Source organism: Bos grunniens, chromosome 9 (genome assembly GCF_055505025.1).
Source record: "Bos grunniens cultivar Pamir isolate PY7600 chromosome 9, Bosgru_T2T1.0, whole genome shotgun sequence".
In the NCBI taxonomy this organism is placed as follows: Eukaryota; Metazoa; Chordata; class Mammalia; order Artiodactyla; family Bovidae; genus Bos; species Bos grunniens.
The window spans coordinates 23,881,740-23,909,658 of record NC_141173.1 but is presented as its reverse complement, the minus strand read 5'-3'; the positions used below and the strand labels follow the sequence as shown (position 1 = coordinate 23,909,658).

At 37.6% G+C, this 27,919-nt stretch overlaps 1 protein-coding gene and 1 pseudogene across 6 annotated transcripts in view; one reads left to right on the top strand and one right to left on the bottom strand.

Moving 5' to 3' along the window:
- DOP1A (DOP1 leucine zipper like protein A) overlaps nt 1–27,919 on the bottom strand; it is a 131,027-nt gene that overhangs the window by 68,371 nt on the left and 34,737 nt on the right. For 4 of the 6 annotated variants that reach the window (XM_086316939.1, XM_086316944.1, XM_086316938.1 and 1 more), the window contains exons 2-4: nt 18,785–18,975; nt 15,235–15,416; nt 1,442–1,612 (exon numbers count right to left, since the gene is read on the bottom strand). In XM_086316939.1, coding sequence (XP_086173065.1) covers nt 1,442–1,612; nt 15,235–15,416; nt 18,785–18,922 — 491 coding nt within the window. In that variant the 5' untranslated portion in view covers nt 18,923–18,975. The remainder of the gene's footprint in view (nt 1–1,441; nt 1,613–15,234; nt 15,417–18,784; nt 18,976–27,919) is intronic. The other 2 variants (XM_086316941.1, XM_086316942.1) reach the window with 1 other exon arrangement.
- Nucleotides 4,159–4,659, top strand: LOC147365680 (acyl-protein thioesterase 1 pseudogene; annotated as a pseudogene).

The following is a 27,919-nucleotide window of genomic DNA, read 5'->3' as shown; positions in this document are numbered from 1 at the left end:
GCATGAGGGATGTTTTAATTGCAGTATGTGGGATCTAGTTCCTGGACCAGGGATCGAATCCAGGCTTCCTGCATTGGGAGCATAGCATCTTAGCCACTGGAACACCAGGAAAGGCCCCACGTTAAATTTTTAATTATAACTAGCAGAGTTATATGGAGAAGGCAATGGCACCCCACTCTGGTACTCTTGCCTGGAAAATCCCATGGACGGAGGAGCCTGGTAGGCTGTAGTCCATAGGGTCGCGAAGAGTTGGATATGACTGAGCGACTTCACTTTCACTTTTCACTTTCATGCTTTGGAGAAGGAAATGGCAACCCACTCCAGTGTTCTTGCCTGGAGAATCCCAGGGATGGGGGAGCCTGGTGGGCTTCTGTCTATGGGGTCGCACAGAGTCGGACACGACTGAAGCGACTTAGCAGCAGCAGAGTTATAAAATCATATTAATTTTATGCTTCCCTTAAGAGAATAGAACAATTTAAAACAAAACTGATTCATAAATGAAATAAAATAAGCTCATATCATGTTTCTAAAATTGTCCTGAAACAGAAATTAATTTTTTCTCAAAGTAGCTTTTTAAGAGTGATCCAATATTTTCAGGGTTAGAGTCCTACATCATTATGGTAGCAGATGAACATACAAAAAATAGAGTAACTTGTTTAAATAAATTATATAAATATAAATCATTAGGACTACTCATAAAGAAAGTTTGGCATTTTCTATTTCTGACATCTTAGTTCATAATTTCCTTTTTGGTAAGAATATCAGTAACAGAGATATTAAAGATACTTAATGCTATCAAGCATTGTATACCACTATTAACTTCCAAAGAAATAATAATAAGCTTCAAACAGACCAACTCATTTTCTTTGAAGAGTTAAAATAGCAAGAGTACCGTGTCAATAGCTACTCAAAGAGTGCTGTACCTGGAGACAGGCTATTTTTAACAATTTAAAACTGGATGGCACACTGCCCAATCTTCCATTCTTTTTATTAATCTAAATGTCCTATCTACTGTATTATTATTTTAAATTATGAGTCACCATTTTTTAAGTGACTTACAAGTGCTGAAGTACTGGACTAAGTAATTTCAATATTACAGTAACACAAAGAATGGTATGTTTTTTAATAGATGAGGAAACTGAATAAAGTTCAGAAATGTTGAAAAAGTTTTTCTAAGCTCACACAGTATCTGCCGAACTAGGATTTGAACTCAGTCTAGCTATCTAAGTCTGTATTCTTATTACCAGCTATATTTTCAGTGTGATAACGCAGATTAGATACACTACAAAAAATTTTTTTTTGCTATAAAAATCTTCAGGTCAGGTACTAAAGTGTTTAGAATAATCAGTTTTTGTGATGTTAATATTAATGACTTAAGGATGCTTGCTGACAAATTCATGACTTTGATTACTTAGCTGCAGCAATAACAGTAGCATCTTACCTCTCATAGTACTCTGATCCTTCTTCTAAGCCAGGAAGAATACCAGTTAGCAATCCTTGTAGACCAGGCTTCAGTGTTTTACCCAAAGGCAGATAATATATCTCATACAAACTCAACAATGTTGGTTTCACTGACATGGCAGCATTTGCAAGGAGAGGAAAGAGTCCAGAACTGTTTTAAAAAATAAAAACAAAAGTGAGAGGCAAAATAACTACAAAATATTAATTCATATATACCAATATGTATGTATATATCTTCTTAAAATGAAATAGTAAGTTATACTGCTTAGCTTAAAATCATATCTATCCTGTATAGTGATGACTTCTATATCCATTAAACAAACCTAGGTCTCTCATCTGAGCTTCATACTCATAAACCCAAAGGTCACCTAGATGTTTCATAAGGCCTTCAAATTCCACAATTCGTAAACAGAATTCCCTCTCTTTCCCTTCCCCAAAACCTGATCCTTCCCCTGTAATTTCCATTTCAAAATATGGCAACAACAACAACAACAAAAAATACGGCAACAGAACCCATCTGTTTGACCAAAAACTGTACATCTCAGAGTGATCCTTGACCCTTAAAAAAATAAAAATCTTTAAACTGGAATCAGTCATCAAGTTTTCTCTCCAAGCCATTCTCCTAGATATTTTTTGTAAATATAATAAATTCTCTCCATTTCCACCAGATAGTTCCTTAGAAAAGACCACCAAGATATCTCAATCACATCTTACCAAACATCATATTTTAATCACTGAATTATCCAGTACTGCTTCAGTGTTGCTCAATAAAGCAACTGTTCTCAATAAAACCCTTCATTGGTTTCCTGCTGGTTACTGCCTAACTGCTTACTGTGGCTTTAACATCTTGCTACTACATACCTCTGTACAGCCCACGCATGCTCACCAATATCACTCCTGCACCCTCTGCTTCAGCTACACTGAACAATTCCTCTCAAGTTCACTTCAGAACTTTCCACACTCTCTTCAGCGCCCAGGCCTTCACACATGCTGTGCTGAAAGGTACAATCCCCGCTCCCTCACTTTCTCCTCATTGTCTGCATGACTCTTAGACTTTCAGGAATTGGCCTAAGCTATTTCCCTGAGAAGACTATCTCCTAATTAGACTAGGTTAGGCTCCTTATTAAATGTTCACATAGTACCCAATACTTACTTATTTCTAATAAGTAACTTTGTTTTATTAACAATAAGTAAATCCATTGCTGTGCTAATAATAAGTAATGCTACTCCTTGCAGCAAAAGGAACCATCAACAAAGTGAAAAGACAACCTACAGAATGGGAAAAAATATTTGCAAACCATATATCTGATAAGGGGTTAATATCCAAAACACGTAAAGAACTTGTACAACTCAATAGCAAATAATAATAATAACCTAAGTACAAAATGGGTAAAGGACCTGAATAGACATTTCTCCAAAGAACATATGTGGTCAGCAAGTACATGAAAGGATGCTTAACATCACCAGTCATCAGGGAAATACAAATTAAAACACCATGAGATCGCATCTCATGACTGTTGGAAGGACCATCATCAAAAAGACAAGAGGTAACAAATGCTGGTGAGGATGTAGAGACAAGGGAATCCTTGTGCACTGCTGGAGGGATTCCAAACTGGTACAGCCACTATGGAAAACAGTATGGAGGTTCCTCAAGAAAGTAAAAATTCCACTTCTGGGACTACATTCAAAGGAAACAAAAACACTAACTCAAAAAGCTATCTGAAACCCCATTTTCACAGCAGCATTATTTATAACAGCCAAGACATGGAAGCTTAAGTGTCCACTAATGGATGGACAGATAAAGAAGCTGTGAGAGAGAGAGAGATATATATATATAAAGTGGAATATTATTCAGTCATAAAATGAGGAACTCCTACCATTTACAACCTCTTGGATGGACCGTTAAGGTATTATACTGAGATAAGTCAGACAGAAAAAGACTAATACTGTATGATCTCACTTACAGGTAGAATCTTAACTAACAAAAAAAAGACAAATATAAAACCCACACTCACAGAAAAAGAGTCCTCAAATTTGTGGTTATGAGAGGTAATGGTTAGGGACGAGGTGGGTGTGAGGAAGGTGGTTAAAAGGTACCAACTTCCAGTTATAAGATAATTGAGTACTATGGATGTAATGTAAAACATGACTAGAGTTAACACTGCTGCATGACACACAGGAAAGTTCTAAGAGTAAACCAAGAGTACTCCAAGGAGAAAAATTTTCCCCATTATTCTTTTCTTCCTTCTTTCTGTTGTATCTAAATGAGATGATGATGTTCGCTGAACCTATTGTAATCATTTCACAATATATGTAAATCAAACCAACTTGCTGTATACCTTAAAATTATACAGTGATGTATGTCAATTGTTTATCAGGACAACTGGGGGAGAAAGACTAATTCTGATAGGTAGCTCTGTAATATCAGAAAGCAAGAGGCCTTTTGGCCTGGCTGGATGCCCGCTCTGCCTTTTGCTTCAGATGTGTGATCAGTGGAACTGGCGTGTATAGGGCAATAATATATTGGCCCTGCTGCCTGCCATTATGTCCGCTGCCCAGAAGGCCACTGCTGCGGTGATCTTCCTTTGTGGACTGGGAGATACAGGGCACGGATGGGCAGAAGCCTTCACCGGGATCAGAAGTGTCCACACCAAATACATCTGCCCGCACGTGCTAGTTATGCCTGTAACATTACATATGAACATGGTCATGCCTTCTTGGTTTGACATTACTGGGCTTTCACCCGATTCACTGGAGGATGAAACTGGAACTAAGCAGCAGCAGAAAATGTAAAACCTTTGACAGAGCAAGACATGAAGAATAGCATTCCACAAGAGATGAAGAACAGCAATCCTTCTAACAGAGTTATTTGGGGAGGATTAGGGAGGTGCTTTACCATGGTACATGGCTCTGACTACACAGCAGAAGCTGGCTGGTTGTCACTGCTCTGGGCTTCCTTTCCACAGGGCCCATATCAGTGGTTTGAGGAGAGACATTTCTATTCTTCAGTGCCATGGAGACCTGGACCCTTTAGTACCCCTAATGTCTGGTGCTCTTACTGCAGAAAAGCTAAAACCATTGGTAAATCCAGCCAATGTAACCTTCAAAACCTATGGAGGCTTGAGGCACAGTTCATGTCAACAGGAGATGATGGACACCAAGCAGTTCGTCAGTCAACTCCTACCTCCCATTGACTAATGCCACTAAGAGGCCTTGTGTAGAAGTGCGTACCCGCATCGTCTATTAGAATACACACTCCTGTCTGTGCCCAACCTTGAAACCTCTAATGTCTGCAGTGTTAAAATGTTTTGCAAATACACACCAATGACACAGGCTAAATAAAGTCTCCTCATGGGAAATTAATGATCTTTGAAGTTTCTATATACGTATTTGTATATGACATAGTCCAGGATACATTAGTATTAAATTAGCAGTATACACTACCTGATACACTGGTATTGAATACACTAGTATTAAAATAGAGAGAGAAGCAGCCAACTTCTTTCTCCCAAATGTAATTCAGCAAAATGATAAAATAACTGCAACCAGATTTTTTATTATATCACTTGAAAATTATTAGCATGCTTAATTAAAACTTGTTCAGATATAAATGAGCAGTTAAAATGTAAATAGTTTATGTGTGTGGGGACTTACGACTACGGGCTTACACCCCAAACTGCCAAGTCACCATGCAGTATCTGTATTTTTATATATGTGTTCATATATACATAATGATTATAATGCATAATAAGAATGAGGTGTTATTACATTATTCCTAATAAAAGGGATAATGCTTCTAAGTGTCAATAAAGAGCAATATTCCTCTCTTCAATTAATGGCCCTTTTATTTTGGGGGAACAGCTTTTTCTTTGCTGAATATACTTTGTTTAATACTTTTTCTTTGTAGAAAAGAAATGTGTTCCTTCTTTTTTATCCTTCACAACAAACCAAATATTTCCTCTTTGCCACAGACACCTGCTGTCAATATGTGCTGTAATTTAATATTCTGGATCACATGCATGATGGCACTGAAAATATATTTCTACTGACAGAAAGAAACTGGACATCCTTTCAGAGTTTCTACACTACTTAAAGTGGATCTTTAGCTACAGTTTAGACCTGCAGAGTTACTAGAATCTTCGGTCCAGGTAATGAGAATAATTCTGTATTTTCTTGTAATTAAGTGAAAGAATAATTAGGTCATATTCTAGTATGTTCTCCGATATTTAAGGCTGATCTTAAAAATGGTAATTTCTAGGATGATTTGCTCTAAGGTGATTTTCCTCATAGCATAGAATTTACATATTTTGCACATAGGTTTGAAACCAACTACAGCAGGAAATGAACAATTCAAAAATTTTGCTTTACTCTTATTTGCCAATGGACTAATTTGAAATTTTCATGTAGTTAGATGATCTTTTAAAGTTAGCTTTTGTGTAAACATAAAAGTAGCAATTATTTGATTTTAAATAGATTTTTCACAGTATTGGTTAAAATTACTTGAAAACAAATTTCTGGGTAAATCTGTTTAGTCAGAACTCAATACAAATAGTGTAGTTCCCACACAGTTTAATATACAGCAAAAATGTATGCTTGATATTTCTGAACTGTTGTTAATTTTTCTGCTGAATTCCAACTGATTAGAACAATATTAGGACTGCATTGGCACAAATGGGTGCTACTTGATGATAGAAATGATTTGGTATGGACTATAGATGATGTTAATAATTAAGCCATATATTTATACCTGCATTTACAATTTTTAAACAATCACTAAATCATTTTACTTTACCTATAAGAATATAAACTGTTGCTGCACTGACACAAATCAGTGAAATCTAATTTACATCAAGAAATATTCCATTGAAACATTCATTGTAACGTGAGAAAATGTAAATCTTTTGCATGGTTTCTATCAATGTGAAATAAAATTGAATTCTGACTTTAAAAAAAAAGGCAAGAGACCATGACTCTATTTCACAGTAATCCAAGTCTATGCCCCAACCAGTAATGCTGAAGAAGCTAAAGTTGAACAGTTCTTTGAAGACCTACAAGACCTTTTAGAACTAACACCCAAAAAAGATGTCCTTTTCATTATAGGGGACTAGAATGCAAAAGTAGGAAGTCAAGAAACACCTGGAGTAACAGGCAAATTTGGCTTTGGAATATAGAATGAAGCAGGGCAAAGACTAAAGGAGTTTTGCCAAGAAAATGCACTGGTCATAACAAACACCTACACATGGACATCACCAGATGGTCAACACCGAAATCAGATTGATTATATTCTTTGCAGCCAAAGATGGAGAAGGTCTATACAGTCAATAAAAACAAGACCAGGAACTGACTGTGGCTCAGATCATGAACTCCTTATTGCCAAATTCAGACTGAAATCGAAGAAAGTAGGGGAAACCACTAGATCATTCAGGTATGACCTAAATCAAATCCCTTATGATTATACAGTGGAAGTGAGAAATAGATTTAAGGGACTAGATCTGATAGACAGAGTGCCTGATGAACTATGGAATGAGGTTCATGACACTGTACAGGAGACAGGGATCAAGACCATCCCCATGGAAAAGAAATGCAAAAAAGAAAAATGGCTGTCTGGGGAGGCCTTACAAATAGCTGTGAAAAGAACAGAAGCAAAAAGCAAAGGAGAAAAGGAAAGATAATAGCATCTGAATGCATAGTTCCAAAGAATAGCAAGAAGAGATAAGAAAGCCTTCCTCAGCCGGTCAATGCAAAGAAATAGAGGAAAACAATAGAATGGGAAAGACAGAGATCTCTTCAAGAAAATTAGAGATACCAAGGGAACATTTCATGCAAAGATGGGCTCGATAAAGGACAGAAATGGTATGGACCTAACAGAAGCAGAAGATACTAAGAAGAGGTGGCAAGAATACACAGAAGAACTGTACAAAAAAGATCTTCATGACCCAGATAATCATGATGGTGTGATCACAGACCTAGAGCCAGACATCCTGGAATGTGAAGTCAAGTGGACCTTAGGAAGCATCACTACGAACAAAGCTAGTGGAGGTGATGGAATTCCAGTTGAGCTATTTCAAATCCTGAAAGATGATGCTGTGAAAGTGCTGCACTCAATATGCCAGCAAATTTGGAAAACTCAGCAGTGGCCACGGGACTGGAAAAGGTCAGTTTTCATTCCAATCCCAAAGAAAGGCAATGCCAAAGAATGCTCAAACTACCACACAATTGCACTCATCTCACATGCTAGTAAAGTAATGCTCAAAAATCTCCAAGCCAGGCTTCAGCAATATGTGAACCATGAACTTCCTGATGTTCAAGCTGGTTTTAGAAAAGGCAGAGGAACCAGAGATCAAATTGCCAACATCCACTGGATCATCGAAAAAGCAAGAGAGTTCCAGAAAAACATCTATTTCTGCTTTATTGACTATGCCAAAGTCTTTGACTGTGTGGTTCACAATAAACTATGGAAAATTCTGAAAGAGATGGGAATACCAGACCACCTGACCTGCCTCCTGAGAAATGTGTATGTAGGTCAAGAAGCAACAGTTAGAACTGGACATGGAACAACAGACTGGTTCCAAATAGGAAAAGGAGTACGTCAAGGCTGTATATTGTCACCCTGCTTATTTAACGTATATGCAGAGTATATCATGAGAAACGCTGGACTGGAAGAAACACAAGCTGGAATCAAGATTGCCGGGAGAAGTATCAAGAACCTAAGACATGCAGATGACACCACCCTTATGGCAGAAAGTGAAGAGGAACTAAAAAGCCTCTTGATGAAAGTGAAAGAGGAGAGTGGAAAAGTTGGCTGAAAGCTCAACATTCAGAAAACGAAGATCATGGCATCCGGTCTCATCACTTCATGGGAAATAGATGGGGAAACGGTGGAAACAGTGTCAGACTTTATTTTTTGGGGCTCCAAAATCACTGCAGATGGTGATTGCAGCCATGAAATTAAAAGACACTTACTCCTTGGAAGGAAAGTTATGACCAACCTAGGTAGCATATTCAAAAGCAGAGACATTACTTTGCCAACAAAGGTTCGTCTAGTCAAGGCTATGGTTTTTCCAGTAGTCATGTATGGATGTGAGAGTTGGACTGTGAAGAAGGCTGAGTGCTAAAGAATTGATGCTTTTGAATTGTGGTGTTGGAGAAGACTCTTGAGAGTCCCTTGGACTGTAAGGAAATCCAACCAGTCCATTCTGAAGGAGATCAGCCCTGGGATTTCTTTGGAAGGAATGATGCTAAAGCTGAAACTCCAGTACTTTGGCCACCTCATGTGAAGAGTTGACTCATTGGAAAAGACTCTGATGCTGGGAAGCATTGGGGGCAGGAGGAGAAGGGGACGACAGTGGATGAGATGGCTGGATGGCATCACTGACTCAATGGACGTGAGTCTGGGTGAACCCCGAGAGTTGGTGATGGACAGGGAGGCCTGGCGTGCTGCGATTCATGGGGTCGCAAAGAGTCGGACACGACTGAGTGACTGAACTGAACTGAAGACCTTAAAACCAAGTCCTGCCTTTACAAAGTGCTTAATAAATGAATTAAGAATCTGTCTTGCTCCTACTTTATACTGAAAACAGAGGTCATCTAGTGGGAACTCCCTCAACTTCCCACACTTCTGCCTTCAACTTTAGGTACAGTGTGACTTAAAACTACAGTAGTAGCCTTGCCTCAGGGTCCAATGTCTACCTTTCCCAGGGCCCTGTTTTATCCAACATACTTTTTCTTTCATATAATTTCTTTCTTCCTGCACTAACAACTGTGCTTAAATTTCTCCCAATGATTCTAAAAAGAGAACAAATGACAACAAAATTCTAAAACCTTTATCTTAATTACTTCCTGGCTTGAAGCTGTCTTCCTACTTCAACTTTTGGAGAAAAAACAAACAAAAAAACCACTTCTGTCTATCACCTTCTGATACGTCTACCCGCTCTATTAAAACTGTTCTCAATATCATCACCATTCTCTACTAAAGGCCACATTTGTTGGTCTACTTTCAGTCCTGACTGTTTCATTTGTCTGCAGTATTTGATACTATTCACCACAACTTTTTCTTGAAACTCATTCCGGTTTTGGCTTCCAGGTGAGCTCTGTCTCCTGGTATATTTTCTCTCTCTGACTCTTGTTCCTTTCCACTGACTACTTTCGTCCACCTGCCCTTTAAATAATGTTAACTCCTAAATATTCACGAGACTTCCCATGAATATTTCCAGGTGGTTCAGTGGTAAAGTATTGCCTGCTGATGCAGGAGATACAGGAGATGAAGATTTGATCCTGGGTTGGGAAGATCCCCTAGAGAAGTCAATGGCAACCCATTCCAGTATTCTTGCCTGGAGAATCCCATGGACAGAGAGAAGCCTGGCAGGCTACAGTCCATGGGTAACAAAGAGTTGGACAGGACACAGCAAATATTCACAGAATGGTCCTGTTCCTTTTCCCTACTTATTATTCACAAGATACTGGCTGATTTCAGTCATTCTCGGACACTTGAATGCTGTCAGCTCTAAAATCCCTCTCTAGGATTTGTATTAGCAAAAGTTTACTTTACACACCCACTTAATATTTGATGGCTCAAATTGCACATGTAGTGTTCTTAGTGACAGCTTAGTGTACTGTATCACATTAAAGAAAGAAACTTGAAGACACAATATGTTTTATCATGTAATAGGTTACAGAATTTTAAAAGTATTGGTATTTAATTATGCTAAAGAATAAACCTTTAGATTAAAAATTTAAAAATCCAACATAATACAAATTCTAGTTTTTAAATTAGCTATACTCTAAAAAATACAGAATAACAATTTTACTCATAAGGTATGTGTATGTAAGACTGTCTGCCATATTTAGACATAGTATTCTAGAATTAATTTATTCTTCTTATATAACATACTGCTAATAAAATTAGATACACTGCAACTTTGTGAAATAGTTGTTTCTTAAGATAAACTTTCTGTTTAAAAAGGAGCAGACATGAGTTATATTGAAAAGTTTTGCCTTAAGGAAGGAATCTGTCAGTTATTATATGTAACACTGAGCAATTCTCAGTTTTTTTTAAAGTGCTCTTCAACACAGTAGTATTATCAGTATTAAAAAATACCTATTACTGACTTTCAAAAAATCCACAAGGAATTTAAAGAGAAGAAACATACACAGTAAAATAGATCAATGAAATCAAAAGTTTGTTTTTAAAAAGACTAAAAATATGATAAACTCATGACAACGCTGACCAAAATGTACAAAAGGCTATCTGTATCGCCGGTGTCAAGAATGAGACAGGAAAACTAAATATGCACATGTAAAAGAATGAAATAAGATCCCTATCTCATGCCACTCACAAAAGTTAACTCAAAATGGATTAAACACTTAAATATAAGGCCTGAAATTATAAAACAGAGGAGAATATATACATAAAAGTTCCTTGACATTGGTCTCGGCAGTGATATTCTGGGACAGGTAACCTAGAGCAAAGGCAGCAAAATCAAGAATAAACAAGTGGGACTGCATCAAACTAAAAGGAAAGAGAGGATAAGATACGGGGAAGCCAGAATGAAAAGTTCTAACATGTTTTAAATCATAGCTCCAAAAAAAGGAAGAGAGAATATATGGAGTAAAGGCAATTTAAAAAGACTTCAGAATTGATGAAAGGTATTGACTTAAACCCATTCACGGATCATAGTCTTGTCATGGTGAAGATGCTTGTGCAACTCAAAGAAGCTATGAGCCATGCTGTACAGGGCCCCCAGAGATAGATGGGTCATAATGAAGAGTTTTGACGAAATGTGGTCCACTGGGGGAGGGAATGGCAACCCATTCCAGTATTCTTGTCACGAGAACCCCATGAATCATATAAAAAGGCAAAAACATACGACACCGGAAGATGAGCCCCTCTAGGCTGGAAACTGTCCAACACGCTACTGGGGAAGAGTCGAAGGTAATAACCGATAGCTCCAGAAAGAATATAGCGGCTGGGCCAAAGCAGAAATGACGCTCAGTTGTGGATGTGTCTGGTAGTGAAAGTAAAGTCCGACACTGTAAAGAAAAATGGTGCATAGGAACCTGGAATGTAAGGTTCAAGAATCAAGGTAAACTGGACGAGGTCAGGCAGGAGATGGCAAAAGTGAACACAGACATCTTAGGAATCAGTGAACTAAAATGGACTGGAATGGGTGGATTTAATTCAGATGACCACTGCATCTACCACTGTGGGCAAGAACCCCTTGGAAGAAATGGAATAGCACTCATAATCAACAAGAGAGTCTGAAATGCAGTACTTGGGTGCAATCTCAAAAACAAAAGGAAGATCTTGGTTTGTTTCCAAGGCAAACCATGCTGTGTCACAGTAATCCAAGTCTATGCCCCAACCACTGATGCCGAAGAAGCTGAAGTTGACAGATTCCATGAAAACCTACAAGGCCTTCTAGAACTAACACCAAAAAAAGATGTCATTTTCATCACAGGGGATTGGAATGCAAAAGTAGGAAGAGAGATCCATAGTAACAGGCCAGTTTGGCCTGAGAGTCCAAAATGAAGCAGGGCAAAGGCTAACGGAGTTTTGTCAAGAGAGCATGCCGGACATAGCAAACACCCTTTTCCAACAATCCAAGAGACAACTTTATACATGGATACCACCAGATGGTCAGTATCAAAATCAGACAGATTATGTTCTTTGCAGCTGAAGATGGAGAAGCTCCCTACAGTCAGCAAAAACAAGACATGGAGCTGACTGTGGCTCATATCATGAGCTCCTTATTGGAAAATTCAAGCTTAAATGGAAGGAGGTAAGGAAAACCACTAGGCTATTCAGGTACAACCTAAATCAAATCCCTTATGATTATACAGTGGAGGTGACAAATAGATGTAAGGAATCAGATCTGGTAGACAGAGTGCCTGAAGAATGACCAACAGAGGTTCGTAACATCATACAGGAGGCATTGACCAAAACCATGACCAAGAAAAAGAAATGCAAGAAGGCAAAGTGGTTGTCTGAGGAGGCTTTACAAATAACTGAGAAAAGAAGAGAAGTGAAAGGCAAGGGACAAAGGGAAAGATAAACTGAAGGTAGAGTTTCAGAGAATAGCAAGGAGAGATAAGAAAGCCTTCTTAAGTAAACAATGCAAAGAAATACAAGAAAACTATTAAATAGAATGGGAAAGACTAGAGATCTCTTCAAGAAAATTAGAGATACCAAGACAATATTTGATGCAAAGATGGACATGATAAAGGACAGAAACAGTAAGAACCTAACAGATGTAGAAGAGATTAAGAAGAGGTGGCAAGAATACACAGAACTGTACAAAAAATGTCTTAATGACATGAATGACCACAGTGGTGTGGTCCATCACCTAGAGCTGGATATCCTGGAGTGTAAAGTCAAATAGGCCTTAGGAAGCATCACTACAAACAGATCTAGTGGAGGTGACGTAATTCCAGATGAGCTATTTAAAATCCTAAAAAATGATGTTAAAGTGCTGCACTCAATATGTTAGTAAATTTGGAAAATTCAGCAGTGGCCTTAGGACCAGAAACAGTCAGTTTTCATACAATTTCAAAGAAGGGAAATGCCAAAGAAAGTTCAAACTACCAGACAACTGCACTCATTTCATATGCTAGCTAGGTAAAGCTCAAAATCCTTCAAGCTCAGCCTCAGGAGTATGTAACCTGAGAACTTCCAGATGTACAAGCTAGGTTTGGAAAAGGCAGAGGAACCAGAGATCAAATTGTCAATATTCGCTGGATCACGAAGAAAGCAAGGAAATTCTAGAAAAACATCTACTTCTGCTTCGCTGACTACACTAAAGCCTTTGACTGTATCACAACAAACTGTGGAAAATTCTTAGAAATGGGAATACCAGACCACCTTACCTGTCTCCTGAGAAACCTGTAGGTCAAGAAGCAACAGTTAGAACCAGACATGGAATAGCTAAACAGTTTCAAATTGGGAAAGGAGTACGACAAGGCTGTAAATTGTCACCCTGCTTATTTAACTTATATGCTGAGTACATCATGCGAAATGCCAGGCTGGATGAATCACAAGCTAAAATCAATATTGCTGGGAGAAATCAACAACCTCAGACATTGCAGATGATATCATTCTAGTGGCAGAAAATGAAGAGGAACTAAAGAGCCTCTTGATGAGAGTGAAAGAGGAGAGTAAAAATGCTGGCTTGAAACAACATTAACAAAACTAAGATCATGGCAACCAGTCCCATCACTTCATGGGAAATAGAAGGAGAAAATGTGGAAGCAGTGACAGTTATTTTCCTGGGTTCCAAAATCACTGTGTGTGGTGATTGCAGCCATGAAATTAATAAACACCTGTTCCCTGCTGGCTCAGACAAAGAATCCACCTGCAATGTGGGAGACATGGGTTCAATCCATGGGTTGGGAAGATCCTCTGGAGGAGGGCATGGCAACCCACTCCAGTATTCTTGCCTGGAGAATCCCCATGGACAAAGGAGCCTGATGGGCTACAGTCCACGGGGTCGCAAAGAGTTGGACACGACTGAGCGACTAAGCACAGCACACAGTCCTTGAAATGAAAGCTATGACGAACCTACACATCATATTAAAAAGCAGAGACATCACTTTGCTGACAAAGTTCTGTACAGTCAAAGCTATGGTTTTTCCAGTAGTCATGTATGGATATTTGAGAGCTGAAACACAAAGAAGGCTAAGCGCTAAAGAATTGATGCTTTTGAATTGTGGTACTGAAGAAGACTCTTGAGAGTCCCTTGGATTTCAAGGAGTTCAAACCAGTCAATTCAACCTTCAGGGTTTGAACGAATATTTAATTCATTGGAAGGACTGATGTTGAAGCTGAAGTTCCAATACTTTGGCCATCTGATGGGATGAGTAGACTCACTGGAAAAGACTCTGATGCTGGCTGGGAAAGACTGAAGGCAAAGAAGAAGGGGTTGGCAGACGATGAGATAGTTAGATACCATCACTGACTCAATCTACATGAGTCTGAGCAAACTCCAGGAGATAGAGAATAGAGGAGCCTGTCACGTTACAGTCCATGGGGTTGCAGAACTGAATACAACTTAGGGACTGAACATACATAACACTGATTCACATATTTTAAAATCCCAATGAATCCCAACCAGGATAAATAAAAAGATGAAAGTGAAAGTGATAGTTGCTCACTTGTGTCCAGCTCTTTGTGACCCTATGGGCTGTAGCCCACCAGGCTCCTCAGTCCATAGGATTCTCTAAGCAAGAATACGGGAGGGGGTTGCCATGCCCGCCTCCAGGGGACTTCCCAACCCAGGGATCTAACCTGGGTCTCCTGAATTGTTGGCAGATTCTTTACCATCTGAGTCACCAAGGAAGCCCATTTATCTCTAAATGTTGTGTTAGTCGCTCAGTCATGTCCGACTCTTTGCAACCCCATGGACTGTAGCTTGCCAGGCTCCTCTGTCCATGAGATTCTCCAGGTAGGAATACATCACAGTAAAACTGCAGAGTACTGGGAATTCCCTGGTGTTCCAGTGGTTAAGACTCTGTGCTTCCATTCCAGAGGATCCAGGTTTGATCCTGTCAGGGAACTAAGATCTCACAAGCTGCACAGTGAGCCATAATAAATAAATAAAACACAATGCTTTTAAATTTAAGTAAATTTTTCTAATGTACTTTTTTATCAAAATAATTACAACTGATATTGAAAACTTTCATCATTAAGGAGTTTTCAATTGTTTAGCTTTTACTGCAAAAAACATAAAAAAGTTTTAAAATACTTTATTTACACGCAAACACATAGTAAAATGATCTCACCTATATAAAAAGAGATCTTTGGCAAGTCGCTTAGGTCCAATGATTTTGAAGATAATTTCGTACGTTTCAAGTGCCTTCCGATGAACTCCACCCGGTAGTGCTGGATGCAGACACTGAGCTAGGCGCTTGCCTATGGTCAGCTTTTTGGGTACTACTTGGTATTTTGCATTATTTTGTAAAACCTTGAAGAAAACATCTTAATTCAGTTGAGAAAGAATATTGCATTTCATTTTACTTCCATTTTCTGGCATAGTATTATCAAAAATCCTTGATATAGGACTTCAAAGGAGAAAAAATTAGAGAGGATGTAAAAAAAATTTTTGTTTTTGTCAGTTACATCAGTAAAACTAGACTGAAAATTCAAACTGAGGATTTAAAAATATTTACTAATTTGTTAAAAAATCAATTTGTTACATGTAAACAGAAATAACATTTTTATGAAAAATAATAGTATTTTCCAAAATAAATTTGCTCAGAAGAAAGGTACTATTTTAGATTTTTGAAAATCTTTTAACAGCCTTCAACCTTTTTTTTTCTGATACACTGTTTGAAATATATTTAGAAAACTGAACCTCAACAAAAACATGTAGTTGGAAGAGGAACAACCACTGCTGTAGTATATCATTTTACAGCAAGAACACACATAAGATTATACTTGTCCATTTGCTTTTACTAATTTCCCAACTGGACCAAATACATATTGCTGTATTCAACCACCGCATTTCTTTAGAAAAGATGGTCAAGGTAGAATTTATAGAAGATGCAAACTCATAAATACCACCCAAAGGAGATTAATTTATTTAAATAATAGAAGATTTATAAATGAAGTTCTTCAGAGTATTATGGCAAAACGCTGCTGCTGCTGCTGCTAAGTCGCTTCAGTCGTGTCCGACTCTGTGCAACCCCATAGACGGCAGCCCACCAGGCTTCCCCGGCCCTGGGGTTCTCTAGGCAAGAACACTGGAGTGGGTTGCCATTTCCTTCTCCAATGCATGAAAGTAAAAAGTGAAAGTGAAGTCGCTCAGTCGTATCTGACTCTTAGTGACCCCATGGACTGCAGCCTACCAGGCTCCTCCGTCCATGGATTTTCCAGGCAAGAGTACTTAATAAACATTCAGAATGTATATGGTACAATAGACGAGAACTGGAATTGAGATGAAACACAAAAGAAGTCCTTTATTTTAGAAAATAAAGAACTGAGGTTAAAATATATAAAATGATTGTTCTGCCAAAGGCAGTACAAAAGCAAAGCAGTAGATCCTTCCAGTTCATAAAAAAAAAAAGTAAATTTGAAGGGTCTGAGGTCTGCTTAGATATAACATTTTCAATGGTCTTCAATTCAGTCTTCAATTGGATGTAACCAATATAAATAAAACTAGACTTTAAAACGCAAAGCAAATCAAGGCCACAACATCAATAGGAATTCAACTACAAAAAAATATTTTTTTAAATTAGCTGCCTTTCATTTCTAAAACATTAAATTGAATTTTAGATGTAGGAGCAAAGAATCAATATTTACACATATTTGAAAGAAAAGTATAAATAATTATTACCAGAAGTTCCTCTGCAGAAGGAAAGTTAATGATCTATAACAAAATGCTTCAATAAAGAAATTCTACTAATACCAAATAAAAACTTTTAATAAAGCAAAATACGGCACTATTTTCTAAAATCATTTGAGTTAAAAAACTTGTATAAATAAGGTGAAAATTTAGTATATTAATAAATGATAAAATTTTAAACTAAAACATATTTAGACTATCTGCAACAGATTTGTACATATATAACCCTTGCCTTGTATCACCATGACTTTAGTTAAGTTTCACTGGTGCATTGCATATCCTATGTTGTGGTATCTGGATACAGTGAAATCTGTTTTCATGATATGGATAACTATAAAAATTAATAGTACTTAATTAGGCAAATTAATTTCCAAAGTTTAATGAACTGCTTTTACACACAGTTCCTACTAGTAGTAGTGTCAGTCGCTCAGTCGTGTCAGACTCTTTTCGACCCCATGGACTGTAGCCTGCCAAGTTCCTCTGTCCATGGGATTCTCCAGGCAAGAATACTGGAGTGGGTTGCCATTTCCTCCTCCAAGGGATCTTCCAACCCAGGGATGGAACCCACATCTCTTATATCTCCTGCATTGGCAGGTGGGTTCTTTACCACTGGTGCCACCTGGGAAGCCCCAAACATACATTTTATAGCCAGGCAGTTCTGAATTATAGTCAGTGCCTTTTACAAAAGTGTAAAAAGCTTTTTACAAGCCTAAGTTCCTACTAAGTCTTCAGAAAAGAGCCCCTTCAAGATAAGTAAAAACGTAACTACCTTTAAACAAACTCATACTTTTAGATGCAATTTCTTGAAGATATTGTAAAAATTTTAAGAATTTATCAAATCTCAAATGATAAATTTTAGAAGTCAACATGTCAAAAAGAAGTTTGTGCATCTCATTTTAAGATAAATCCATGGCACACTGAAAATGGAAGTTTTTCTTTTTAAATTATCAGGGTAATTATCTATAGTAAGTATTAAAGTTGAAAACTATTGTCCTTGATATGTATTTTAGGATAAATTGTATGATAAACTGATGATGTTAAAATAGTTACAAGAAGTGCTCACTTTTCCTATCTGTTCCCCTGGTCCACTTAATATTTAGAAGCATTCATATTCAATACATGCTATTAAAAACAAACCTAAAGAAGCTCCAATATCAAAACTATGGGTATGAAGTGAGAAAATTTTGATGTAAGTTTAAAAAAAAAAAGGGGGTCAAAATCCAAAGCTACGAGTTGAACAGTGATGCCGCTGTATTAACAGTGGATAAAAACCAGACATGTCAAGAAGGATCATCCAAGGCCTCGCCCCAAGGCCTAAGCAATTGCTTGCCACTTCTGTAAAAAGCACTGAGTGTAACTAAGAACTGCCTGGATATAACACATTTCTTTGATGCTTTATTCCATTTGGAAAGGATGCAGCAGTTACTGCTTTCCATGTGCAGCTCTTCATTTTGCTGCCAGGAACTCCAGAACCATATCTGATACTCAATTGTAAAAACTTGTCAACCTTCGTGGTTAGCATATTTGTTTCCTAATCTTGCATTTATACATAATAATAGATTAACTATATTTTTCAAGTACTGTTGTGGTTTTGGTCTCAAAAACAAAACAAAACAAAACAAAAAGCCTAACTACAAAGGCATGCAATTAATGAAGTAAAATAGCAGAATCAAAAGTAATTCAGCCTAGCACTCTGTGATGACCTAGAGGGGTAGGCAAGGGAGTGGGGAGGAGGGCTCAGGAAGGAGGAGTCATATATAATTATAACTGATTCTCATTGTTGTATGGCAGGAGCAACACAACATTATAAAGCAATTATCCTCCAATTAAAAAATAAAGAGGAAAATATTCTAGATTGGAGAATTTTAAAAAAGTAATTCTGAGGTTGTTTTTAAATTCTTTACTTCAAGATTTAGAGAAATCCAGAAAATACAGATGCAGATTTCTGATTTTTATCCCTTCTTATGAAATGAGCAAGACAGACATACCTTATTAAGTTTTCCAAGTGCTGATATCAAATCCGCCCACTCACTGGAGTATTCAAAATTCTTCAGTGCTTTGTCAACTGCAGCTACATAGTTCCTGTATTTGGAGTCACTCAATAACTCCAGCTCTTCTGTGTTCATCCTCCCACAGCGTCCTCCTAGAGACCAATTTCAAAGTCATGTAAAATCATTACCTACAAAAACAAAGTTTGCAAGAGGAACCAAAGTTACAAAGGAAAGTATTAAAATGGGTTCAGAGCTAATGGCTAACTTTATTTATTTATTTTTAAAATTTATTTTAATTGGAGGTTAATTACTCTACAATATTGTATTGGTTTTGCCATACATCAACATGAATCTGCCATGGGTGTACACGTGCTCCCTATCCTGAACCCCCCTCCTCCCTCCCTCCCCGTACCATCCCTCTGGGTCATTCCAGTGCACCAGCCGTGTATTCTGTATCCTGCATCAAACCTGGACTGGTGATTCGTTTCTTATATGACATTATACATGTTTCAATGCCATTCTCCCAAATCATCCCACCCTCTCCCTAATGGCTAACTTTAAAATGTGTTTTGAATTAGAAGTGATCAACATTCTAGGCAGCTAGCATTCAGGGTCATGGAAATATTCAAAGACAGCTTCAGAGATAACTACTCATGTGTTCCTTCCTAGGGACTGGAGAAATGGCTGTGAGCACTTAGGGCTTACGAAAAAGTAGGAAATATTCCTGCACTTAGTTCATATTAGAAATCATGTTATTTCTCTGTCATATTTGCCAATATAACACTTCTGATACACATACACCTCCTCTTTGTTTTGATCCTAAAATGTAATAAAACTGGTTAGATTAGAAACATCAGGGACTTTAAAAACAACAACAATAGGGGAAAAAAAAAAAAAGAAATGAATGACTTGGAGATCATCTTATTTTATTAAGCAATAAAAGTATGGGCATATAGTATGAAAGAACATTAGCTTTTTGGAACTAATAAAACTTCTAATAAAACTGGGCTTCCCTGATGGCTCAGTGGTAAAGAATCTGCCTGCTAATGCAGGAGACACTGGTTTGATTCCTTATCCAGGAAGATTTGACATGCCTCAGAGCAATTAAGCCCGTGCACCACAACGACTGAAACTGTGCTCTAGAGCCTGGGAACCACAACTACTGAGCCCATGGTGCCCCAACTACTGAAGCCCATGTGTCCTAGAGCCCACGCTCCACAACAAGAGAAGCCACCATAACGAGAAGCCTGCGCTAGCCCTGCTCGCCGCAACTAGAGAAAAGCCAGCAAAGCAACGGAGACCCAGCGAACAAAAATTTCTAATAAGACTGACAAGCATAAGTGGTAGTTCAAAATATGTCCACAAATTCTTCGATATTACTTTAAAAAAGCAGTGCCTAATTCTCCAGTCCCTTGGGCTGAATTCTGGGCCTCAGTCCTAATGAAAATAATACGGCAGAAGTGACAATGTGTAATGGCCAAGATGGTCATAAAAGCACTTCAGCTTCGTCCCTGCTCTCTCTCTGTTAGGTCACAGGCTCCAGGGAGAGCCAGCTTCAACAGCACAAGGACACTTCAAGGAGCCCTTATGGAGATGTTCCTGCGGTAAGGAACTGAGGCTTTCTGCCAACAGCCTTGTAAGTGAGCCATCTCTGAAGAAGATCCTTCATCCCCAGGCAAGCCTTGATTTGACTGTAGTACCAACTGACATCTTGACTCATTTCACGAGAGACTGTGTGCCAGAACTACATAGCTAAGCCTCTCGAATTCATGATTTACAGAAATTCTGCTGCTTTAGGCCACTGAGTTAGGGAGTAATAGCTACACAGCAGTAGAATAGATAACACAGAGTACTAACAAGGATTTAATTGAGGCTCAATTTTAAAATCAATGTGGGAGGACTTCCCTGGTGGTCCAGTGGTAAAGAATCTACCTTGCAACTCAGGGGACAATGGTTTGATCCCTGGTCGGGGAGGATCCCACATGACAAAGGGGACAACTAAGCCCGCGTGCCGTAACTACGGAGCCTGCACTCTAGAGCCTGTACTCTACAGCATGAGAAGCCACCACAATGCAATGGGGACCCAACACAGCCAATTAATTAATTAATTGATTAAAAAATCAATGTGGGGACTTCCCAGGTGGTCCAGTGGTTACGAGTTTGCCTTCCAATGCCTGGGGTGTGGGTTCTATCCCTGGTTGAGGAGCTGAGATCCCACATGCCTCAGGGCCAAAAAACCAAAACATAAAACAAGCAGTATTGTAACACATTCAATAAAGACTTTAAAAACAGTCAACATCAAAAAATCTTTCCCACACCTACATAAAAACCAATTCAAAATGAATCATCTAAATTTAATAGCTAGAACTATAAAACTCTGAGAAGAAAATACAAGAATAAATCCTCAGATTTATTCTAGGCCTTCTTAGGATTTCTCAGGAATAATACTAAAAGCAGAATAAGCAATACAACCACAAGAAAGGGAAAACAAATGAACTGGACTTCATCGAAATGAAAAACCTTTGTGCTTGGGCTTCCCTAGCGGTCCAGTGGTTAAAAGTCTGCCTGCCAGCGCAGTGGACACGGGTTCGAGCCCTGATCTGGGAAGATCCCAAATGTTGCGTGCGGGACAACTTACCCTGTGAGCCACAACTACTGAAGCCAGCGAGCCTAGAGCCCGTGCTCTGCAACAAGAGAAGCCCCTGCAGTGAGAAGCCCAAGAGCTACAACGAAGAGTAACTCCCGCTCCCCGCAACTAGAGAAAGCCTTCGCAGAGCAAAAAAGACCCAGAGCAGCTGTAGATAAAATAAACCAATGCATCTTAAAAAAAAAAAAGAAATAAGTTTGTGCTTCAAAATATGTCATCAACAAAGTAAAAAGACAACTGACAGAATGGAAGAAAATATATCTCCCATATTTCTGATGAGACACTTGAATCATATAAATAAAGGACTCTTACGAGTCAATAATAAAAGGACAAATAATTTAAAATGGGTAAAGAATCTGAATAGTCATTTCTCCAAAGATAAATGAATGGTCAATAAGTACAAGAAGTGATAAACTTAACATCATTAACCATCAGGAAAATGCAAATCAGAACCATGAGATATTTCACCCACACTAGGATTGCTAAAATAAAAAAGACAGTAAGTACTGACAAGGCATGGAGAAGCTGGTACCCTGGTACACAGCTGGTGGGAATGTAAATTGGTGCAGCTGCTTTGGAACATAGTCCGGCCGTTCTCAAAAGGTTAAACATAGAATTACCATGCAACCCAACAATGCTACTCCTAGGTATGGTACACATACACAAGAGAAATGAAAACACGTTCACACAAAAATTTGTACATTAATGTTCAAAGAAGCATTATTCATAATAGCCAAGGAGAAACAAATCAAATGTCTGTCAACTGATGGATGAATAAATAAAAAACGGAATATTATTCTACTATAAAAAGGAATGAAGTGCTGATACATATGACAACATGGATGAACTTTGAAAACATTATGCTAACTGAAAAATATTCACAAAACACCACATATTTTATTTTTCTATTAAATGATAGTTGTAGTGGTAGAGAATTCTATTATTTTCTGTTAACCAAGCATGCTACAATGGTACTAAGTGAATAATAGTTACATAATCACAATAGTAAAAGATGTTTATCAATTTTCACAATCAACAGCCAGACAAAAAATAAAAGATAATTACAATTTCAAGCTATAACATGAAACATGATTAACCTAACAATATAAAATAATTACATACAATTTAGGGGGTTAAGTAGAGTGACGGGGTAAGTGGAATGCACACATGCACATGTTTTCATCTGCCCAATCAGTCTATGTCTTTTGGTTGGTGCATTTAATCCATTTACATTTGAGGTAACTATCAATATTATGATCCTATTACCATTTTCTTAATTGTTTTGGGTTTATTTTCTGTATGTCTTTTCCTTATCTTGCGTTTCGTGCCAAGAGAAGTTCCTTTAGCATTTGTTGTATAAAATAAAAGAAGAAAGAAAAGAAAACCTACAGAATGGGAGAAAATATCTGCTAATGATGCAACAGAGAAGGGCTTAATTTCCAAAATATACAAACAGCTCAAACAACTCAACAACAACAAGAAGCAAACAACACATCAAAAAACAGGCAGAAGACCTAAATATGTCTCCAAACAACATGTCTCCAGAGAAGAAACACAAATGGCCAATAGGCACATGAAAAGATGCTCAACATCACTACTTCTTAGAGAAATGCAAATCAAAACTACAATGAGGTACCATCTCACACTGGTCAGCACGGCCATTATTAAAAACTCCACAAATAACAAACGGTGGAAAGAACGTGGAGAAAAGGGAACTATATTCAGTATCCTATGATAAATCCTATCAGAAAAGAATATAAAAAAGAAATTTATAGATGTGTGTAACTGAATCTCTTTATATACAGCATAAATTAATACTTTGTAAATCAACTACACTTCAATTAAAAAAAACTGTTTATAAGGATGGTTACACAGCTCTATGAATGAACTTAAAACCACTGAATCATATATTCTAAATAGATGAGTTGCATAATATGTGAATTGTATCTCAATAAAGATATATAGCTATATTTATATGTGTAAGATACATATCTATATATGTAAGATCTACATGTATATACATATATGTATACATATAAAAATGGGCTTTAGGGATTTGTGCATTACTTCAAATTACATGTAAAATGTATATCTTACATTTTATTGGAGAATGGTGCACTTACAGTGTCAAAAACAGTTTTTTTAAAGTAATCCTCAAAAGGAGGAAATGGTAACCCACCACAGTATTCTTCCCTGGAAAATTCCACGGACAGAGGAGCCTGGCGGGCTGCAGTCCACAGGGCTGCGAAGGGTCTGATATGACTGAGCACGCACACAGGCAAAAAATGTTAAGAATCACTGCTCTAGAGAATATAACCTACATTAGTAAAATCTGTTTGCATTAAAAAAACTAAACTAAAAAAGCCCTATTAAATCAAAACTTTCCTATGTAAGGTTACTCCAAAACAAAGCAATACACACTTTCCAATTCTGAAACTGGAGCCTATTATACAGAGTGAAGTAAGCCAGAAGGAAAAACATAAATACAGTATACTAACGCATATATATGGAATTTAGAAAGATGGTAACAATAACCCGGTGTACGAGACAGCAAAAGAGACACTGATGTACAGAACAGTCTTATGGACTCTGTGGGAGAGGGAGAGGGTGGGAAGATTTGGGAGAATGACATTGAAACATGTAAAATATCATGTAAGAAACGAGTTGCCAGTCCAGGTTCGATACACGATACTGGATGCTTGGGGCTAGTGCACTGGGACGACCCAGAGGGATGGTATGGGGAGGGAGGAGGGAGGAGGGTTCAGGATGGGGAACACATGTATACCTGTGGCGGATTCATTTTGATATTTGGCAAAACTAATACAATTATGTAAAGTTTAAAAATAAAATAAAATTAAAAAAAAAAAAAGTAGACAGATCTTAAATCCCATCTTTGGAGAGACTACCACCTAAAAATAGAGTCACTTGACATATGAAATTATTCACTTCAGCACATTAACTGCCAACCAGTATGTCTGCATGCTTACTAGACAGACTATCCCTGATCTCAGGATACTTTCCCCATTGGGAGGGCTGGGAGTGGAGAATATAAAGTAAGGTAAATCCTTCAAGATAATTAATCTACTTTTCTCATTAAAACTGTGTTATCTGACCCCAGGGGCTTAAAATAAAGTTTATGAGGGAAAAAAGTCCATTTTATTGTTCTATCTTCATGCTCTGAACTCTCAAAAGCAGCAAACCCAAACATAAAGCAGTATTTTGAAGTACTACTCTGAGAAATCCAAGACAACTTTCAAATTTAAATAAGTAAATAAAAATTGATCTCAACTAACTTCCATTTCAAAATTGATTCTGTTTTATAGAAGAGTTGGATTTCCTCTACTATGGTACAAGTCCTTGAGAACAAGAACTATGTTTTATACACAGCACATAATTTACAATCCAACTGAAGCTGGACTCATATACAGTGATTTAAGTGTAATGGTTAAGACTGGGAATAAATTAAAAATTCTGTGAGAGCTTTCTTCATTAATCTATGGTTTCTTTACTTAAAACTAGACTTAACCACACCTATGAACAACCACAGAGCAGTGTATGCTTCAGATACAAAAGACTGACAAAATAAAATATATAAAGCCATTCGGTTCAGTTCAGTCGCTCAGTCGTGTCCAACTCTTCAAGACCCCGTGAATCGCAACACGCCAGGCCTCCCTGTCCATCACCAACTCCCGGAGTTCACTAAGACTCACGTCCATCGAGTCAGCGATGCCATCCAGCCATCTCATCCCCTTCTCCTCCTGCCCCCAATCCCTCCCAGCATCAGAGTCTTTTCCAATGAGTCAACTCTTTGCATGAGGTGGCCAAAGTACTGGAGTTTCAGCTTTAGCATCATTCCTTCCAAAGAAATCCCAGAGCTGATCTCCTTCAGAATGGACTGGTTGGATCTCCTTGCAGTCCAAGGGACTCTCAAGAGTCTTCTCCAACACCACAGTTCAAAAGCATCAATTCTTCAGCGCTCAGCCTTCTTCACAGTCCAACTCTCACATCCATACATGACCACAGGAAAAACCATAGCCTTGACTAGACGAACCTTTGTTGGCAAAGTAATGTCTCTGCTTTTGAATATGTTATCTAGGTTGGTCATAACTTTCCTTCCAAGGAGTAAGTGTCTTTTAATTTCATGGCTGCAGTCACCATCTGCAGTGATTTTGGAGCCAGAAAAATAAAGTCTGACACTGTTTCCACGTCTATTTCCCATGAAGTGATGGGACCGGATGCCATGATCTTCGTTTTCTGAATGTTGAGCTTTAAGCCAACTTTTTCACTCTCCTCTTTCACCTTCATCAAGAGGCTTTTGAGTTCCTCTTCACTTTCTGCCATAAGGGTGGTGTCATCTGCATATCTGAGGTTATTGATATTTCTCCCAGCAATCTTGATTCCAGCTTGTGCTTCTTCTAGTCCAGCGTTTCTCGTGATGTACTCTGCATATAAGTTAAATAAGCAGGGTGACAATATATAGCCTTGACGTACTCCTTTTCCTATTTGGAACCAGTCTGTTGTTCCATGTCCAGTTCTAACTGTTGCTTCCTGACCTGCATACAGATTTCTCAAGAAGCAGGTCAGGTGGTCTGGTATTCCCGTCTCTTTCAGAATCTTCCACAGTTTATTGTGATCCACACAGTCAAAGGCTTTGGCATAGTCAATAAAGCAGAAATAGATGCTTTTCTGGAACTCTCTTGCTTTTTCGATGTTCCAGCGGATGTTGGCAATTTGATCTCTGGTTCCTCTGCCTTTTCTAAAACCAGCTTGAACATTACGAAGTTCACAGTTCACGTATTGCTGAAGCCTGGCTTGGAGAATTGTGAGCATTACTTTACTAGCATTACTTTACTAGCATTTAAAGCCATAAACTTTGATAATATTAATACATAATGATTTATGGAATGAAGGTTAGAAAGAACACAAACTAAAATGTTTGTAAGTTTGCTTCTGAAAATTCAGGAAAGAAAGAACTGCAAAACCAATTAAATTTAAGGAAAAATCAACTTGACTGGATTTTCTGAAGGTGTATAAAAATAGTACAAAATCACTATAAATTCTAATCATTAAATCTAAGAAAGCACTATTAGGAGATAGAATAAAGCAAATGCATAAATTTTACTGAAAAGAACATTTTTTTCCCTTAGTATTTCCAGTATAAGATATAACATATCAATTTGAAGGTACACAATATTTGTACCTGGGGGAAGAGTAACCTAAAAATCAATTTAACAGTAACTTCTGAGAATGAAATGAATTATCTGTAACTGGGGTATTAGTGTAATTATGAAGTAATGTTACTTCAATTGACATATCCTTCAGACATATATTTCTTATTTGGTATTAAAAACAAAACAAAAACTAACCAATAATGACCAGCTAAGTTCTTGTGTTACATGCTCACAGCTAAAAAAGTTGAGTCAGGTAAGCAAATTGGATTTTCTTTATTTATTTAGCTAAAAAGGTTCTAAATATTTTATTTTATTTTTATTTTTTTTCCTTTTTTTAATTATTTTATTTTTTTAATTTTATTTTATTTTTAAACTTTACATAATTGTGTTAGTTTTGCCAAATATCAAAATGAATCCATCACAGGTATACACGTGTTCCCCATCCTGAACCCTCCTCCCTCCTCCCTCCCCATACCATCCCTCTGGGTCTAAATATTTTAAATATGATTAAAAAGACTGCATATTGCACAGAACACATATAATACTAGATAAAACATCAAGAGCAAAATCTTATGAAAATAGTTGAAAACTGAGACAGAACACTCTGTAGAAGTTTCATCAGCAGTGAACTATACTATTTTCTTTCATATGAAAAGGCGGTCAGACTTCGTTATACTTCCTCAATAATTTGAATGCAAATGAAATTATTCATTATGTATCAGCAGAGAGGTCAAGGGATGATGAACAACTTTTGAGCTTTCCATCAAATATACAATAAATGCAAATTCCAGTACTTGGGCACCCCCCCTCCACCGTATTTTATTTTGAAGAAGCTTAGATGAGTAATTTTCAAACTATCTGTAGTAAAGAACCAGTTTCTCCTTCAACCCACAGCTGACTGATACTTTTCTAAGATGTAAAATCATGTATATGATCAAATTGCTACAAATGTTTTCAAATGTTTACTTTTTTCTCTATGCTTATCTTATGTTTCCTTAACAAATAATTTATGAATGGCCCACAAATCACACTCTGAACACCACTGATTTAGGTTATAATACAAATGCAACATATTCCCATATTGCACTGAGGAAACTTTATATGCTGCCATTTCTCCAAAAGGGTTGTGGCATGTGGCAAAAAATACATTCAATAACAAAACAGTAATTTGTAGAAAATCCAGCCCATGGAAAGACAGGCGGGAGAGGGCAGGGACTCCAAGCACTGGGTTAAAGTCAATACATTTGGGAACCCAAATCCTAGTTCTAACACTTACTTAGCAGTATGAATTTGTGCCAGATGTCCCAAACTTGT